The following is a 19,881-nucleotide window of genomic DNA, read 5'->3' as shown; positions in this document are numbered from 1 at the left end:
CCGCCGTCCTGCCCGCTCCGGGCTCCCGCGGCGGCGGCGTGGCGCGGGGCTTCTAGGAGGACAGAGCGGGGCGAGCAGGGTCGCGCGCTTGGAAGGCGAACTTGGGAGCGAGGCCCGGGCCTCCCCGCCCCCCGAGTGGGGTCTCTGAGCAGAGCGTCCGCCACCCTAAGCCCCAGAGCGGCGCTTCCCCTGTCCTAGCCGCTGTCAGAGCGTGCTGGTGGCCGCATTGGGGTCGCCAGGAGGAGAAAGCCGCCTGACCCAGAGCTGCGGCATCCTCTTCGGTACCCAACTTCGGCCAGCCCTTGAGTTCCTAGTCTTGTAGGCGGAGAAAGCTACAGCCTTAAGGATTACTTCACAGTGTATTATCTTCATTTTTTTAAAGGATATGCTGAAGGACTGACTATACGAGTCCATCTGTGCTCCTTTTTCAGATCAGAAAATTCACTGAAGATTTTTTGTTTTTGAAAGGCAAAGAATATAAAGTATAATTTAGGTAGTACATTATCCACACTTTATTTTAACTGAAAAGCTATAGTTTTTTTTTTTTTTTTTTTTTTCCTTCTTGGAGGATTAGAGTTAGGAGGGATTTTAACATCCAAATAGCATTTCCTAAGGATCATTCCTTAGTTATTTTCACCTGTAGTCGTTCCTCTCAAACGCCAGGCCAGAAGCTTCTAAAGCACACACTTAGACCTAGATAAAGATTTTACGATTGGAAGAGAAAGTCTGTGGGATTCCAATGCCCCCTCCTCTGAGCCTTAGGGGAGTAAAGTGACCTGATACCTTAGAATTTGTTCTGCTCTCCAGGTGGGGAATTGTGGTTCTTTGGTGCTTAAGGTTCCCCAATTTTGGGGGGTGGAGGGCGGAATTGGGGAGTGAACTCAGGGCCATGCGCTTGTCATGCAAACACTTATTCTACTGAGCTATCTCCCCAGCCCCAGGGTTCCCCCTGATACCTCCCTACAATCTTCCTTGTCAGTCTGTTCCGGTTGCTTTTACCAGAAAACCCCAGCGTGTTGGATACGTCTTTCACAAATTCATCTGTAAAGTCATAATCCAAGTACTGAAGAGGTCTGCAGCTGAACTGAGGATTCTTTGTGACACATCCCTTGCCCTCAGCAGGGAGGATGAATTCCTCAGGGAAGACAGAGTTATGCCACACCAGCCTATAATAACTCAAAATGTTATTTTGAAATTTTCAAGCCCTCAGTCTGGTCTCACAACTCTTTAAATCTAACATTGCGAATATTAATAATATAGTCTTTTCTACTTAAGGTTCATATACATTTTCAAAAGGACACTAATTTAGGTCCCTGGTGGCTTTTGAAATATTTTACATCGTTGTTTTGTAGTGATGTTTGACATAAAAATAATTACAAACATAGCATTGCTCTGTTTCATCTGTTAAAAAATGTTACTTTTTTATTAAATAATGTAAGAATTCCAGTGCATCAGTTGTATATGTTTATAACTTTAAAGTACTTAAAAAATACCTTCCTTTTATGTTATTTGAGTTTTTCAGGCAGGTGCACACCCTGGCATTGAGATAGGTAATATGAAGGAATATTATATATAGATACAGATATGTAAGATAGACCATTTTACATTTTATTAGTACATGTTTGCGGTACACAGTGGTTGCGTGTATCATGGGGAGTTGGTGCATGTACACACACAGCTTAATTCTCTTTTTGACTGCTACGCCTCTCATTGTTCTCTTTTCCTTCCAACTTTTGATTCTCTTCTCATTTGTGAGAGTTCTATTCCCATTATTTTTCCTTCAATTCTTTTTTTCCAGTTTTTCTTTCTTGCCTCCTCACTCCATCTCTTACTCCTTTGCCCACTTGAAAAAGATCTCCCTATGTCCTATTTTCTGTCTTTTGTTTTGCTCTTTATTTCTATTTTGGGCTTCTCATATACTTCTTGATAGCATTTTATTTCTGTGTGAGTTGATATTTACATAGAGTTGCATGTATATGTAAGTGTATGTGGTAGTGTGTTCTCAGAGGAGAAGGGGTGCTTTGTATGGCTCCTATACTGTATTTTATTGAACTCATCTGGATTATTCTAGTGACATGGACATTTTATGGCTAGAGTAGACCCTAGAATTCATTCCACAGATATTTCGGTAGTATCTATTGTGGCATAGGGGATGTAAACTTGGATTCAAATCTTGCTCTTTATGTAATAGCTAACTCATTTTGCTAAAGAGCTGAATGTAGAAAAGTAGGGAGGTTAGAGAATTGCTAAAGCTTATGTTGAGCACACGTAGGTTCTCAGTTTACACCTGCACAGCATTCCTGTTTGCTTCTTTAATGAGATACTGAGCAGTGTGGAAAACAGGCCACCAGCTTGAGCTTTTGTTTGTTCCTCCGTCTTGATTCTGCTCCTTGGTGTTTGGGATCATAAATGCCTGTCAGTTATACTCAAGGTGGTCCATCAGTGACTAATGGAGGTGATAGTCTCCCCTTTTACTTAAGTAGTGGGAGTTAGGCTTTCTCCAAAAGGGGGGCCTAGTTCATGTATTCCAGAATGTGTACCCTAGTCTGGAGAGGTGGCTCAGCAGCACAAGCACCTGCGTGGCAAGCACAAGGTCCTCAGTTCCCGGTACCAAAGAAGCAAAAATATATCTACTAAAGTGACTTAATAATAAAATCTCTAGGATGTACTCTAAATTTGCAAGGTGCTTAATTTGCATTTATACTTGCCATGAGTGCGTGCTGTAGCTAGTAAGCTTCTGACATGGTGGTTGCTTTTACCACTCTGCATCTGTGGTTGGCTGTGGTTATTTGGGGATAACCAAATAACCTTCTCCTAAAGATTTCCATTGGCAGTGCCAGGTCTTGGAAGCTTTTGAGTGTGTCTGCTTTCTTAAATACTCTGTCAAAGTGACTGAGTGTCTGTTGACAGCTCAGGTACCTAAAGATGTTCATGTTCTGTGCATTGTTTATATTTCTCCAGCTTTGTCAAATGCTTGGAGCCTGGAGAGTGTAGAGACCCAGGGAAGGAATGTAAAGGAGGGAATTATAGAGTAGGGATTTAGGTCACTTTTAATGACTGGCATATTTTAATTTTTCAGAAAGTACTTTGCAGATTTTAATTAGTGAAACTATTTAACCTTGAAAAGTCATGTAAATTGGATTCCATTTTGCAGCCAAGACATTGTTTTTAGATTTGACCAAGGCAGGCAGAGCCCAAGTAGAAGACAAGAGGGAAGAGACATTGTCAGAGGACTCCTGTGGGGAGGTTTTGCTTGTGTTCATTGGTGGGAAGACTTTGGCTGCTCAGTGCAAGCTGGAAATAAGATCTTCCCTGAGGTTATTGTGACCTGTTCCCAATAAGGCTCATTGGGAACGGATTTGAAGCCAGTGTTCATGGTCTTGGACTTCTTGCGGCTTTGTTTTTGTCTTTGCTTTACTCTTAAAATAAACTATAAATGAGGCACAGGCATTTTATATATAGAAAAAACAGTAAAATTTATGGTGGGAAGGGAGGAAAAGCAAGGCTTGGAAGGAAGAGGGAAAGGAGTCTGGTCTACCTTTGGTTTGCTAGTTTGAAGAAGGAATGTTTTGATTATAGACCTTTGCTGGAGGAGCCTGTTAGAAAACACAGGTAGAAGAAGAAATGCTTAGAAGTCACAGTGCAGTCAGGAGGGGGTCACCTGAGGGGACGGAAGTGCTGTCAGGGACTTGGAGAGACAAGTCCTCCTGAGGTTGTCTTACATCTCCAGCCCCCTGGCGTGATGTGTGTGAGGGGTGTCAGTTGAAAGAGTGAACTTTGGGGTACAACATCCAAAACAGTGTGTACTTTTTCCTTCTTATGAATATCTTAGGAGTACCTATAAATAAACTATATTTGAGAGTGGGAGATGTGACCTGCATTTGCATTTTTTTTTCCATTTTCTTAGCCAAGGAGAACTGTAATGTAGGTGTAAATGTCACTGTGTTCCTTGGCCTACCCAGTTTCACCTTCACTCCAGCTGGAGGCACAGACCTGAGAAGTGTTTCAGTCCTCAGTTCTGGGTGGAGATAGCTGTGTTCCCTTTAGGAATCAGAACTCTCATACTTAAGTTAGAGATGTCGTGCCAATGGCATCCATGTTCACAATAGGTGAATATGCTATAAAAGGGAAAGAAAAAAAAAATACTGTCTTACAGCCTTTAAAAGGCCCTATATCTGTTTTGTCAGGTTCAAATCATACAATAATAAATCTTTGTTGACATCTGGAAATCTAGTTTATGAATCACTTTCCTAATTGTGTAGACCATTAACATAAATTATTCAGTATTAGTATTTCTAACCATGTATGTATATAAAGCTTTATAATGCTAAAGAGACCCAAATAGTAAATATTTAATCTCAAGAGATAGTATATTTTTAGACATTTATTTAGCTGTATAGTGTCTCATTAGATATCACAACAGCTTGATGTTTTTATTGATTTATTACATGAAACTCATTCATCCCTTGAACACCCCCTACCTCCTCTCCTCCATGAGGCAGATAATCTTTTTCTTACAGGGTTGGGAATAATGAAACTGCTGCTTGGAGATGTTAATGATTTATCTGAGTAATACAATAGCAATGAAATTGAAATTTGGACTCAGACTCTGGTGCCCTGCACAGGCCTGTGCTGTGCAGAGAATCCTCAGAGCCCAGAGCAACACAGCACAGCGCTGACTGAAATGTGCTGACTTCAGAGCCAGGTCCACCCTAGTGTGGTAATCAGATGGAAACACCTGGGGGAGAAGCGCTGCTACCTTGGCTCCTGGTGAAACTCCCTTCAAGTACCTCCTGCCTATTGTGTGACTTGAATAGACTATTGTATTTTTTTTTTTTAAAAAATCACATTTACAGTTTCAAACTTGAATCACTCTTAAGCATGTACAGATTAGCCACTATAAGTTTGCTAGGGGACTGCTGTAATACTATAAACTGAAGGGCCTGAACAGCAAACTTTCCCACAGTTCTAGGGATGGAGTGAAAGATACAGTTCAATATATGACACTTAACACTCATGATTCTTGCAGGGACTAGAACCAGTGCATAGTGCTTCACTAAACTAGGCCAGCTGTTTGTGGTATCTGTCCTACACGACTGAGCAGGACTGAGGCCCACCCCTTGCAGGTTTTGCAGTCATTGTTGGAAAGTGGTCAGAATAAGGATGGTTATGAGGAAGGGTAGATACTATTGTGGTAATGGTCATGTGAGGTTTGGGTGTGGACAGTCTATTGAATATGAAATCAGGGATCAAATTCCATATATAATAGCCCTGAAGAAAGTAGACAAAGTACCCGGGAGGCTGAAACAGGAGGATCACTGGAAGTTGGGAGAAGCCTGTGCTACTTAGTGAATTTAAGGCCAGCCTGAACTGCATAGCAAGACTTTGTCTCAAGAAAAAACAAAACAAAACAAAAACCAAACAAAAAAAAACATTTATTCTTGAATTCAGTCTCTGGTTTAAGAGGAAGCCATTGGCCTGGATTGTCTTTTTATATTTAAATTTGTCTGGTTGTAGACATTTATATGTTAGTATATAATATGCACATACTTTTATATGTGATTTCTTCATCCTTGAATGTGCGTGGGTCTGAAGTTGCTACACTTTTACTTGTGACAGTATTTGTTCAAATCCATTTTTACTTTACAGCAGGATTGGTGGTTTCACAGTTGCAACATATAAAATGTTTACTAGTAATGTTTGTAGTAAACTAAAAAAATTGGTTTGAAGAGAATTCATGAATAAAAATAGGAAATTTATGAATTGCAGGGTTATAATATAACAGTAGCATGGTAGAATTCATAAGGATTTGTGGTGGAGTAGAGAGGTGTGGTTAGAATTTTTTGATTTGTTTTTGGTAGCCTTATAACCTTTCTAATTTGTAAACTGGAGATTTTTTCGTATGGTATTATTTTTTCCTCAATGACTATATCATGGGTGGCTGCTGCTTTACTTGTAAAGTTGTCATGGTACAGTCTCTGTAGTACTGTGCATATATTCCTCCATCTTTAACATCTTAATACGTTTGTCATAACCATGGAAGCAACAGTGGTACATTACTGCATGAAACAGCACTCTTAATTTGGATTTCACAAGCTTTTCCTTAATGTCCTTTTCTGTGTTAGGATCCAGCACAGCACAGGTACATTTAATTCTCATGTCTTCTTTAGCTTCTGTGGGTTGTGAGATTTTCTTTGATTCTTCATTGTTTTAATAACCTCCACAATTTTGAAGACTATTACTTGGGTATTTTGGTAGGATGTCCTTCAATTTTGGTCTCTCTGCTGTTCTTTTCCTGAGTGACTGGGATTGTGGGATACTGGAAGGAAGTTTGGGAAGGTCGTTCCCATCTCATCCTACCAAGGGTGCATTTTATCAGCATGACATCATTAATTACACTAGTCATGGTTGCTCAGCTGAAGGGTGCTTATCAGCTTTCTGCTGTGTGTCAAGTGAAGTTACTCTCTCCCTTTCTACCTTGCTCTTAGGAAGCATATTGCTAAATGCAGCTGCATTTAAGGGAATGTGAGAGTGTGTAAGACAGGACATTTGTGATTCCCAGAATTAGAATTGGTCCTATCTGCATAGCACCTTGCCTTGACACTCTGTTCTCTATGGATTCTGTTTACTGAGACCTCTTAGACTGGAAAGGTTGTGTATAGAGTGGAGACTTCAGCACTGTGTCTTGTGACCTCTTCAAATGGGGTATAATATACTATGAGTTCCCTGTCTAGAACAGATAATCTCACAGCTGAAATGAGGGACAGGGAAGCACCAAGTAATGGAAACCATTTGAGAGCATGGCTCTGAATGTTTGGGAGTTTGAGCTAGGGAAGGATTTCTCCTTTACATTTTTTAACTTAATAATATTTTGGCCCTTTTATACTGCAGCCCTGCTGAAATATTGCATAATTGAGTATATTCATGATGCATTGCTAGAATAGTTTTTTCCTGTCTCCTGTTATTTCCTTAGCAGAGGCCTAGACTTCAAAAGTAGGTTCAATCTACTTTTCTTGTATTTTGAATCTTTTCTTTGCCACTAATCATTTTTTTGTTTCATTATTTTTCCTGCTGTCAGTGGGTTCCTTTCTGATTTGCTGTTTATAACCTTCTTTGAGTTTAGAATTCAGAACACACACTGTGAGCAATGTATGCAGTGACTGTCAAAATAGCCTTAGATAAGGTCTGAGAGCTGTTGTTTGTTTTTTGTTCCAAATAAGTGTAAGCATTAAGATTCTAGAGAATGGCCACTTCCCCATTTATGTAACTGCCCAGGGCTTTTGTTTCCACTTACTCTTTGGAAGTGGAGTGGCAGGATTGGCTATTTGATATCTCTGATTCCATACAGGCTTATTGTAAGCAACCTGCGTTATGTACTGTGTGCTGACGGCATTGGGGATGAGCAGGAATTCACTGTTCAGGTTTATTTTTTTAAAAAAAGTTTTACCCTTTTGAGCTGAGATTTAGTGTTTATTGGGAATTTAAAATGCATAGTCACAAGTACTGATTGTTTTCTTTTTAAAAATGGTAATATAAAAACACAAGAATTGGCCTTGTTAACAGGGCTTCTGTATGCACATCACACTTGCTGTCTTTGAAAATGACCAAAATGGAAATTCAATTCTTACATTAAGAAACGAAGCAAGAAAACAGCTAGAATTAGAATATGTATTTGAAGATGCTTGGCTATTTGTTTTAATCATTAGCAAAGCAGGGAAACCATATGTACAGTTAGAATGACAAATGGTTACATCCCACCATGAATTTCTTGTTATGTTATATGTGGTTAATGTGTATACATACTAAAGTTGAGTGCCAGCAGGAGATTAAAGTGTCAGAGTCCCCAGACCAGCACATGGACAAACTGAAGTACAAACCAATTAGAAGAGCATAGCGTTAAAGGCAAAAGATGTGCTTTAATGGTTTACTTAATTCATGTAGCAATTGTTTCCTGAGTCTTCCACAAGGCCAAGTCCAGGGCTGTGCTGGTGGTAAAGTCTCCACCATGCAGCTGGGACATAAATTCTGCCAGAAAGTAACTAGTAATTGTTGTCTATGAGTGGTTTTAGGGGGTGCAAATCAAGGTTATTAGGGGGCAGTTTTACCTGTGGTGGCTAATAAGACTGTTATTCATTTAGGAACAGAACATATTCTATAATTTGCAAGGTAAAAGCAAAGCACTATGAACTTTTTAATTAAAAATCTAGTGAGTTTAAATCCTTATATTCAACATAGGGTTTTGCTCTTGTGCTAGATCCTAGGGCCCAGACTTTTAGAGTAGGCTCACTGTGACAACAGATACGCAGTTTGGAGGTCTGGTATGTACACTTGTTCTTTTTTTTTTTTTTTTTTTTCCCGGAACCGGGGATTGAACTCAGAGCCTTGGCTTGCCAGGGAAGCACTTATTCTACTGAGCCATTTCCCTGGCCCCTACACTTGTTCTTAATTCATTGATTTTCATTGCATAAGAATATAGATGTTGGGCCAGGGAGATAGCCCAGTAGAATAAGTGCTTGCCTGGCAAATGCAAGGTCCTGAGTTCAGTTCTCTATACCACAAAAGAAAAAAAAAAAAAAAAAAGGAAATGTAGATGTCAAACTTAGGTCTGCTTCTCTGCTACATCTTTTCATTGTCCCTTTTAAATTCAAAATTATTTGCGACTAGCTTAATAGTTCTATCTGGGCAGCAGTAATTTTACTTCTAAGCAACACCATCATCATATTTAAATATTTTACTATTGAAAACTTTTTTCTGATCATAAAAGTAATATATTTTTAAGTGATATTCAGCAAATGTGTTTAAATAGCATTTGGAAAATACAAGAAAAGTATAAGAAGGTACCAATAATACCTTAAATTATAACACTGTTAACGTTTTTATATATTTCAAATTTTTATATTATTAAGATATTACTGAACATTACTCTCTATAAAGTTAAGATATAGTGAAAATTTTTCCTTAGATGGAGTAATTTATTTTAAAACAATAGATACATTTTTAATTGGCTGAGCAATATTTTGTTTTGTCAAAAATTTAACATTTATTGAATCATTTCTGTATTGTTGGTACTTTGTTACTGTTTTGCTATTAAATGCAATTCAGAGCACATCTTTGTGGGTAATTTTTTCATATAACCTTTTTCAATAATTATTTTAGAAATGCATTTGCCAGAATAAACAATAGGGCCATTTTTCTTCCTTTTTGATCTCTTGTAGAAATAAATGTCATTGAATAACTAGCACTAAATCATTCCTTTTTGTTTTTCCTGCAGCTCACTACCCTGGGAAATCTTACACCTTCAAGCACTGTGTTTTTCTGCTGTGATATGCAGGAAAGGTTCAGACCAGCCATCAAGTATTTTGGGGACATTATAAGCGTGGGGCAAAGACTGGTATGCTCACCTGTTTGTTCCAAGTTGTTGAAAATTTGTTCCAGTTTGCTGTATATTCATATATACAGTCATGTACACACTGCCAATTGTTTGTGTGTTAGTTAAACTTTTGTTTTTTTTTTTTTCAGTTGCAAGGGGCCCGGATATTGGGAATTCCAGTTATTGTAACAGAACAGTACCCTAAAGGTCTTGGAAGCACTGTTCAAGAAATCGATCTAACAGGTGTAAAACTGGTACTTCCCAAGAGCAAGTTTTCAATGGTACTACCAGAAGTAGAAGCAGCACTAGCAGAGATTCCTGGAGTCAGGAGTGTTGTATTATTTGGAGTAGAAGTAAGTACTGATTGTCATGCTTTGAGCACAGTATTACTTGTGAGAAATTTGATATTTTCAGAATGCTGTTTTGTTTATAGAATGCCATGTGTATAGTAATTGTGGTAGAAAATAGCCACCCTTATGAAGTGTTCACTATCTGGGTGACACGGCTCTGTATTCTTGGTCACTCATTATGCCCTCACAGCACCACTGAGTCCTCTCAAGGCCCCAGTAGCATGGGTGAGGTAGCTGTAATACAAAGACACTATGGAACTTGCCCAAGGTTGGACAGCTAGGAAAGGAGAAGGCTCCACCTGAATTTATGCTGACTGAGTTTTAGAATGTACTTTTTAATCTTTTGAAATTATTTAATTCTTTGTAGCCTGTTTTCAGCAAAGGCATTTTTGTGTGTTGAAGGGTTTAATTTTGCCTGTATTTTTATGCTACAAACACCTTAGAGGTCTTGAAGTTATTTTTCAGATTTGAATCATGTAGATAAATTTTTAAAGGAGAAACTACTCATAGACTAACGATGATCTCAGTTGTTTTGTTCTTAGCTTTTAAACCAATATCATACTAAAAATTTAAAAATAATGAACATAACTATCATGATAACAAAATCAGGATAATAATTTAATATAGTTATGACCTGATAGTAGATTTTATACTGGTAGTTTTTAGTTGTGAAGAGATGTAATCTTAAATAGATATCCAATAAATGTTTATATTATTTTTGGTTCAATAATATTACTATAGGAGAAGCTTGTTTGTATAAATACATAATACCAAACACAGTTGCTGACTTCTGCATATTTTTCTTGTTCATCATAACTAGACCTCATGCATGAAATTCTCTTTTGAACAGTCTTTCATGCTAATTTTAATGTTAATACTAATTTTAATTGTCAGTTAATAATTTTCCAAAGCTCTCTTGTCATGAGAAGATAAAGTTGACGTGGCATTATTGAAATCTGCTTTCATTGTTTGCATAATTCAGATAGTGTTGCAGTGTATTTTTACTCTGGCTTCTGCTAATGAGTTTTCCCAAGTTAATATTGACAGAGGTGGAATCTGTATAATACAGTTATGGGGATATACACTTAAATATCCACCGTTCCTGATTTTACAGATGAATAAATGCAAACCTGAGATGCTAACCTGGGCTCCAGGTGGCTTAGCTAATAAAAGGCAAAACTAGATGCAGAACAACATTGTTAGTTTTTTGTTGTTGTTGTTGTTTTTTGGCAGAACTGGGGATTGAACTCAGGCCCTTGCGCTTGCCAGGCAAGCGCTTACTCTACTGAGCTATCTCCCCAGCCCAACATTGTTAGTTTTATACTGCTTCTACTGCTTTATCCTATTTTTTTTGTGCATTTATGAAATTCTGGGTTTACCATATTTTTGCATAGTTTTTTTATTTTTGTCTTAAAGTATTTTGGGTTGGCCTTCCTTTACTGCCTGACACCTTGTAATGACTCAATCTTTCCATTACTTTCTCACTCTGCACTGTTGGGCATGTGGAATGAATATAGAAACAAACCCCAATCAAGTGGTAACTACCTGAGTAGTACTAGCAAGCTGTAAGAAGGTCATTTGGAGGATGCAGATAAAAGTCTTAAAAATTCTCACAGAGGCCAGCCAGATAGCTCAGCAGACTGAAGTGCCTGCTTAGGCAAACACAGGGACGGGTTTGATTCCCCACCTCCACATGTCTTGCCAGCCCTGCCTGCCCTCAGGGTACGCTGAGATGGCAACTGAGACTGGGCGTGGTGGCATGCCTCTGTAATCCTAGTGCTTGGGAGACTGAAGACAGGAGGATTATTACAAGTCCAATCTGTGTAGTGAGACCCTCTAGACCTACACTAAAATACATTAAAAAAATAATAATAATTCTCGCAGAACTAACCAAAGCCAGAGACTCTTGATTTAAGTACAAGCAGCCTAGCTAATTGGAGGCAAAAATAGGTGTGCAACAAAGTCATTAGCGGTGCTCTTGGCATTATCACATTGCTGTACATTTATAGGATACTTGTAGTTTTCCTCGTATTTATGATGAATTTCTGCTTTCCCGTAAGACTCATGTGTGCATCCAGCAAACTGCTCTGGAACTTGTTGGTCGAGGTATCGAAGTTCATATTGTTGCTGACGCCACCTCATCAAGAAGCATGATGGACAGGATGTTTGCTCTTGAGGTAACTGGCCTGCTGGAAAATAAGTCATTAGCACATCTTCCTAAATTAAACTTTAATTGTAATGAAATTTTTAATTGCTGTGAAATGTTTAATTGTAATGAAAAATTGACTTTTTAAATTTAAGCTTGGTCTGACTACCAGACTCACTAATTTCTAGAGACTGGACTATGTAACTACCTACCTTTCAGTTCTCACCACATACCCTATCTTGTATTTTATTTTCTCCTTAAAGGTAGGTTTTGAAGAGACTTTTCAGGAAGTCTAACCTGAATTATTTAGAGATTTGCAAAGTAGAAACTCACTTGGGTTTAACTCACTCATATATTAGCTAAAACTAGGACAGAAGGGGCCTACAGCTGGTTTAACCTGATAATAGCTTCTATCAGACTTGAACTTTGGAATTAGGAAATCTGTTGCTCCTGCTGGATGCTATTTACATACAGTGTTTCGTCACTTTCTGGCACTAGAGGGGCGCAGTGTCCTAGGCAGGAAATTAACTGATTATTAACTGATTATTAATATTACCTACTGGTAATATTAACTTAAGCATGTTTTATTTCAAGACTGTTGAAACTTTCAGAATCTTGAGAAACTTTCACCCAAAAGCATCATGTTTCATTTATACATAATTCTGATTCTATAATTTTAGCGTATGTGGATTTATATGCATGTGGATCTAATTGCAGGATTATTTTCACTAAGAAGAAGGAATACAAAGGATTTTGTTTTGTTTTTAGATCTTCCAGGGTTCTCTGCCTGAGCTGGTGATGAACTGCTTTCCCTGCAGGATTGCTGAATCATTCCTGTAGCCAAAGTATTCCATGGGGTGCCAGCATGGAGCAGAGAGGAAAGGGGAGGGCCAGGCAGAGGAAGGAAAGCAGCTGAGGGGAGGCAGGGGGAGGGCTACTGCCTAGCACTGGAGCCCTGGTCAGCTGTCCCTTACCTGTGATTTCCTGAAGTAGTAAGTCTCATCTTGAGAGTACAGGTGGAGCTAGTTCATTTTCTCAAACTATTTTCCAGTCCTCGGATGAATGAATTCACTGATCACTATTACTACGATGTGTTGCTTCCTCCAGTCTCACCAAAGATCTGTAAGCCCTTCTTCCAGTCATGAGGCCATCAGCTTTCACTTTTCAAGTTTCCTTAGTAACCTCAGTTTACATGCTGCACCACCAGGTTCCTCCACCTCGGATAGCGGCTCTTCGCGTATGTGGATACTCTTTTATGCTGAGGTTCAGACCTTGCAGTTCTACCAAGGAAGTGAAAACCTAAAGACATACAAACAAATAGCACTTTCCTGGCGCCTAATGACATTTCAGGGACTTTATTCCCGTATTCAGGCTTCTTGGACATGTCTTTGTTATGGTATTTATCACAGAAAGCTTTGACTGTTAGCAAGTCCACCTGCCCACAAGGCTCAGACTAAACTGAGAGCCCACTAATTACTGTCCACACCTCAGATGGGCTAGCTGCTGTCTCTGACCAGGAGTCCAAACGGTGGTGAAGGTGGGGTTGTGAATGCAGGGCTGGTGGTTCATGAATTTGTAGCCTTAAAACAAATTACACAGTCTGCCTCAGAGTTTTCTTTAGTGAAGTGGAAATAATAATAGCAGCAGCATCACAGGATTATTTCAAGGATTAAGTGAGATAATGTATGCATTCAGTGAGGAGGGTGTGGGACACAGTATGAACTAAAATGCTGGCTGCTGCTTTTTAAAACAGTGTTGTTATTTGTTGCGGTTTTGATGAGGCTAGTCTTACCTGCAAAATGTAAATACTCTAAAGCTAAGACCAAGAAGGGACCAGTCCTAAGACATTCTGAGAAAGGAAGAAAAGAGTCCATTGTCCGGGTAACTGGAAGAACCTGCTTGAAGTTGAAGTGCTGACTTTAAAAGGGAAAAATTAGACCCTGATTAGAGAGCAGGACAAGCAGTGACAGAAACCCTTGCCAGAGTAAATATTTCCTCTTAGTCTTCATAACGTAAGGAGTATTGTTTTCATTTACCCCTAAATATTTTGGAAAACTGAAATGTTATTTTTTTCCTATTACTAGTTAAGTTAAAACAGCAGTATGGCTAGCTCTCCCTCTTTGTTCCTTTAGAACATACCTGTGTAAGGTAATTCCTAACACTATTTGTATTGTCTATTAGAGGCAATAGTAAGTATCAGGGTCTGTGACATATGCATTAGTCAGTAATTGGGTCAGGCATTGTTTCTTTCAATCAGTAATTATACAGTAAATGCAAAATAAGATATGATAAAACCCACTCTTACACTTGATGTCCTTGTACTTGTGGGTAGTTTTTAGTGTTGTTTGAAAATTTATTGCCTCCCCTCTCATGACTTTGTGTTCCTGCATTTTTAGGTTTATTGGCCAGACTTTTCCTTTGGCCTAAGTGGGCTGGTGTTTTGCAGACATAAAGGGAGATCTTCAGAACCCTAATGCACCTGGACCCCTGATATAAAAGCTTTGCACACCCGTTCTAAATGCAGGCTCTTGGCTAGATTGTTTTTTTAAAACATCATCACTGTTGACCATATTCTAGGTTTTTTTTCTTTTCATTTTGTCTTTTTGAGACCACGCCTTGCTAGGCAGCTCAGGCTGGCCTGGAGCTTACTTTGTAGCCTAGGCTGGTCTCAAACTCGCAGGGATCCTCCTGTCTCAGTTTACTGACACATTCAGTTTTTAAGGTAAGTACTGTTATGTAGGAGGCCATCTGCCCAAATGTATTTGTGTGGTGCGAGAGTCCTGCGTTGCCCATGCTATCATCACCAGACTCTCAGCATCACTCAGCCTGGTACATGGGAGGGACCAGGCCCTGCTCAATGGGACACTGGAAAAAGTTGCTCGTTATAGACAGACTTCTTTCTGAATCAGCAGAATTCTTCCTTAGCCCTGGGTACAGTGTTCTCCCTTTGTGCTCATTAAAGACCTTGAAAGATGAGCGATTTGTTGGTGTATTAAGATTCATGATGCACTTCATTGATATCAAGTGCCTGTCACTCAGCACCAGACTCAATGGAGAGTTCCTGATTCGCCAGGGGGGAAGGTGACTGAGAGCTGGCGACTGGGAGTGTGAGAGCTAGGCTGAAGGGGAGTGGGCCTCTGGAGCTGTTTGCACAGCAGTGGGCTGTGCTAGTCGTGTATTCTGTCTTTCTGTCTGAAGCAGGCATGGGCTGTTTTGATATTTGAACTAAAGATAAACTGACTGAAGGACAAAGGAGTAGGAGATAGGACTTTCTAGAAATCTTAAGAAAATTCACCCGAGTTTGACCTTATAAAGGGCACTAACACGCCGCTTCTCCTATTCCTTTCTGCATAACTGCCTGCTGGTGTCCATTTCTTCAGAGTCTTGATCAGCTGCTCTGTACCCTTTTCTGTTCTGCTCTTGAGGGCCACACTTGTTTTCTAAGTGGCTTATGGCTTTTACTCCCTTTTGCTTTAAAAGGAGGGGTCCCATGGTGGAAAGAGTAGGTCTGCAGATGCCTAAGTCCCTGAAGGAAGATTTACTGCTGCTTCATACCCCGGGATACCTCAGTCGTTCAAATGCTTATTGCAGCCTAGGTTGTATAGTAATAACAATAAGCTTGTCTTCTGGATGGTTAACAACCTAAGTTTGCAGACCAAAATTAGAGAAAAAGGAGGGCCACAAGGAAAGCCAACATTTTGGCCCTAGCCTTCCAAGGTCACTTAAGACTCAGGACATATGAGAACTTGTACTGTAACATCATGTAACTCGGTAGTGTCCCAAATTTTCTGATCAAGGAGATTATGGGGCCAAAGAGGAAAGTGATCGATGATGTAGCGTGTGCCTGAGGAGAGTCACATGTAGAGAAAACATTCTCTCAGGCTTTCACAGAGAGCATATTGGCCAAGCAAGGGCTGTGACTCATCCACATGGCTGACACTGACAAAGGTTCTACAATCTGAGGTAGAGGATCTCAGGATAAATCCTGAGGGGATTTCACTGACCTTATCAGACCCAAAAGCTACAACCCTTGTTGCATAGGTCCTGCTTTACCTTGGTCTTAACCATCCAGCAGAAAAGTATAAAAACGAAATATAAGAAGTAAAGCCCTGGTGTTATGTTGAGCTGTAGGGGACTCAGGTCAACAATTTCTGACATTGCCAGTCAAGCGGAAGCCCCAATACTATTATGGACTACTGAGCTCTTTTAGAATATTTTGCTGAGTTTACACACCTATAATATTTAAATGATGGAACTTAACAAATAGAGGGGATACAGATGAATGTCCATTTGGTATCTGTGTATTCAAAGTGGTTAGGATAGATATATAGTTACATTCTCTTAATGAATAGAGTGATTTGTTCTAATGGTGTTTGTAAATAGGATATCATGTCTGCATCTTGTACAACAATTAACCACTAGGAAGAATGTATGCAATGTGTTAATTATTTAAACTGTCCTACCAAAAAAAAAAAAAGAAAAGAAAAAGAAACCAAAGGGCACAGCAGAACTCGGGAGAGCACCGGGATTCGCCACATGGCCAAGATGAAGTCTTAGTGTTGTTTCTCACTCAGTCTTCATTTTTGAAGTGAAAATATAGCACTTTCTTTTCCAATGATTGAGGCCCAAATAATGCCTTTTCAGCACACTTACATTTTCTGCTAAGGTATCAGTAAATACTACCTGAATACAAAAAAAAAAACAAAAAAAAAACAAAAAACAAAAAACAAATGTTTATTGCTTTCTGAGGAGATACTCCTTTGGGTTCTTCTCTGATTTGCCTAGGAATTATTTCTAGGTATTGGTTCTTCCATGTTTCTTGCAGGGGATGCTTGGGATAAGTGTTTCTCCAGAGATTCGAATAACAGATTCAGGGGGCCGGGGAGATAGCTCAGTGGAACAAGCACTTCCCTGGCAAGTGCAAGGGCCAGACAGAGTTCAATCCCCAGTTCCAGGAAAAAAAAAAAAAAAAAAAAGCAAAAAAATACAGATTCAGAGGATGGATCTTCACAGTGGAACTGTTTATCTGCTTCTTCCCTTCTCTTTTCCGCTTTGATTTTCTCTTTTGCCATCATCCATCCCTTTGGTCCTCTTCCCTCTCCTTTTCCTGCTCTGGAAGATTTCTGTCTTATTTACTCTGGTCCTGCTGGAGTAGTTTGTCAAGGACACCTTTCACTGCAAGGAAAGCTGCACAACTTCAAATTTTATGCTGTTTAATGAGTCTAAAAGGTCTGTGACAGCAGCAGATGGCGGTTCTGGAGGCACCTTGTCAAGCTCAGACAAGGTGCTCCTCCTTCCCTGCCAGTCATTTCTAGCCAGGGATGCTCCTGTTCATGAGAAGGACTCACATCTTATATGTCAGATGTTCAAGGGCAGAAAAAATAAAGGGTCCTCATGTTTGTGATACTAGTTTTAATGTAAGTCACAGCAATTTCAATGACATGGGATAATACATTAATAATGCTTCTATTTATTGTAGTTGTGGGGATCAAATCCAGGGCCTCATGTATGCCTTTTACTTCTAATCCATGTTAGTAGTACAGAGAATGATCACAGTGAGGTTGTGGTGTGGCTGGATTTGAAAATTCTCCCCCTCACTGGATTTGATGGTGTTGCTCTGGACCATGCTTGTGGTCATTCACACTAATTATTGTGTCCTGGGACATTTTTGCTGTTATAAAATTGTTCATTCTCACACTAACTTCTTGATTGTCTTGTGTGTCTTTTCTTTTGAAGCGCCTTGCTCGAACTGGGATCATAGTTACCACAAGTGAAGCTGTTCTGCTACAGCTGGTGGCTGACAAAGACCATCCCAAATTCAAGGAAATTCAGAATCTAATCAAGGCGAGTGCTCCAGAGTCGGGGCTGCTCTCCAAAGTATAGGACGCCACAAGAGACTGGTATCCCTCCTGCTGTTAGGTGACAGAACTGTACGCCCAGACAAACTCTTGTCTCTACTAGAATAAAAATGTCAAGTCAAAGTGGCTCCTTTTCTGCAGCTCTTAGTAACACTTAATTAGCGAGATCATTTGGGTGCCAGCATTTAGTTACTAATGTCCAAGGCTTTCAGGTGCTGCTTACCTTCTTTTTTCCTAATGTGTTTTTATTTATTTAAAAATTTACAACGGGGTGCCTGTTTCGTCTATACTGTACACACTGATAAGTGCACACTGTGGTGAAGGTTTCCTCAATTGTGCACGAGAAAAATTGACATTTGCATTATGGTAAGATGCGTTTTAATGGGTTCAGTGCTTCACAGATTGATGTCCTAAGATTATTTTGTGTGAATTTAAACAAAAGACTGCATCAGGTTACCCACTTCTCTCGCAGTGTCATTGACTGGCTTGTTGAGTGAGCTGCATTGATCTAACCTGACCAAATTATGTGGAATAATTATGTGTCTTTCTAGCTTGAGCTAATTTTCTTACTCTGGTCCCTAATTCTCAGTTAATGTTCTCTTATTTAGCTGAATCTGTTCCTTAGAGAGACCCGTTGAATCTGTGCTTATTTTAACTTTGTAAACAAACAGAATGATTTGCAGTGCCATATACGTGGTAGAGGGCCATGTTAGCATCATTACAGCAGGAGTTCAGCTGACTCTGTAGCCATTGTGAGTACATTTCTAGTATGCACAGATGTAGCAAAAAGGTAAAGCTTAAAATGAACATTTAAAATGTTCATATTCTGTCCGCCTATGATCCAAATATAAAGTAATAAACATCTGTAATGATTTGGTAGGACTAACATTGTGGTCATTGTTACCTTTCAAAAAAAATTATTTTCATGAAATACTAGAGTGTTTTAAAAATTGGTTTCTTTTTAATAGTATGTGAAATGTGGAACATTATTGTCTTTTCTATTAAAGCAATTAAAAAAAAACTTCTTATGGGAATGAAATTATTTTGTGTCCCACAAGATGGCTCTATGATATTTTTCCAGAGATTCTAATATTAATTCAAATGTTATAAAATTTTGACATTATAATCTTTCAACTCATGGGACTTTTCAAAGAAGGAAAATTATTTGCAGATGGGACAGATGGATTTTACTTAAGACCCTATATTTAAGGGCAGAGCAGAAGTGTGTGTGTGTGTGTGTGTGTGTGTGTGTGTGTGTGTGTGTTTCTTGGTCAGTGTTAGCCAGTAGCAGTTAGCATTCTTATTAATGTGTTTGAACATTCTTTTGCAGCTATTTATGAGTCAAAAAAAGAATGATTTCTCCACATTTTAAAATATTTGTTAATAAATTTAGGGTTTCTCAAGCTTTAATCTTGGCTCGCGTTATCTGGTGATCTTGTTAAAATGCTGTCCACACTTGGAGTAACAAGGGCATAGCTCAGAACTGTTCCCTTCATAGCCCTCAGGCCTCTCACTTCTCGATGGCATTCCAGGGCAGTGTGCCTTCCACAGCTGAAATTGCTTCTGTGACCCTGAGGTAGTTTCCTTGGGCCGTTATAGCAGATTACCAAAACTTCATGACTTACAACAGCAAACTATATTAGCTCACAGGTTTACAGCTTGTAAATTAGAAATGGGTCTCACTATGCTCAAGTGAAGTTAGACCATGGAGCTGTCTCCTCAGCCTAACAGTGGAAGTTTTTAATTCAACTGGAGAACATAAAGGAGTAGTCTGGTTTGTTGGATAACAAGGGAGAATGGGGGAGAATTACAAGACCTCTCTTTGGCTGTGGAGATAGCTTGGCGGTCTAAGCTCCTGCCTGGGAAGCAAGAGGACACGGGTTTGATCCCTGGTACTGCTGTCCCATACCGAACCAGCCACCGAAATCGGGCATAGTGCATATGCCTGTAATCTCAGCACTGTGGAGGCTGAGATAAGAGGATCACTCAGAGTCCCCAAGCTGCATTGTGAGACCCTGTACCAAAAAAAAAAAAAGTAATGAAGGGGCTTCACTTGCTGAAATATTCCAACATCTGTAGAAACCCAATTTGAAATTAAGTGGTAACTTACTCCAATTGGGAAACCAGATACTTTTTATATCCATTAAAGTATCACAT

The 19,881-nt window shown here is 39.4% G+C and overlaps 1 protein-coding gene across 1 annotated transcript in view; it reads left to right on the top strand.

The window, feature by feature from the left end:
• Window positions 1-18,736, top strand: part of Isoc1 (isochorismatase domain containing 1) — a 25,795-nt gene extending 7,059 nt beyond the window's left edge. The window contains exons 4-7 of the mRNA XM_004631352.2: window positions 9,272-9,391; window positions 9,520-9,723; window positions 11,781-11,897; window positions 17,603-18,736. Of these exons, the coding sequence (XP_004631409.1) occupies window positions 9,272-9,391; window positions 9,520-9,723; window positions 11,781-11,897; window positions 17,603-17,749 (588 nt within the window). The 3' untranslated portion in view covers window positions 17,750-18,736. The remainder of the gene's footprint in view (window positions 1-9,271; window positions 9,392-9,519; window positions 9,724-11,780; window positions 11,898-17,602) is intronic.
• Window positions 18,737-19,881: the final 1,145 nt, after the last annotated feature.

The sequence above is a fragment of the Octodon degus genome, unplaced genomic scaffold, assembly GCF_000260255.1.
Source record: "Octodon degus isolate 3935 unplaced genomic scaffold, OctDeg1.0 scaffold00040, whole genome shotgun sequence".
NCBI lineage: Eukaryota > Metazoa > Chordata > Mammalia > Rodentia > Octodontidae > Octodon > Octodon degus.
The sequence above is the reverse complement of the archived record's forward strand: the minus strand, read 5'-3'. Positions and strand labels throughout refer to the sequence as shown.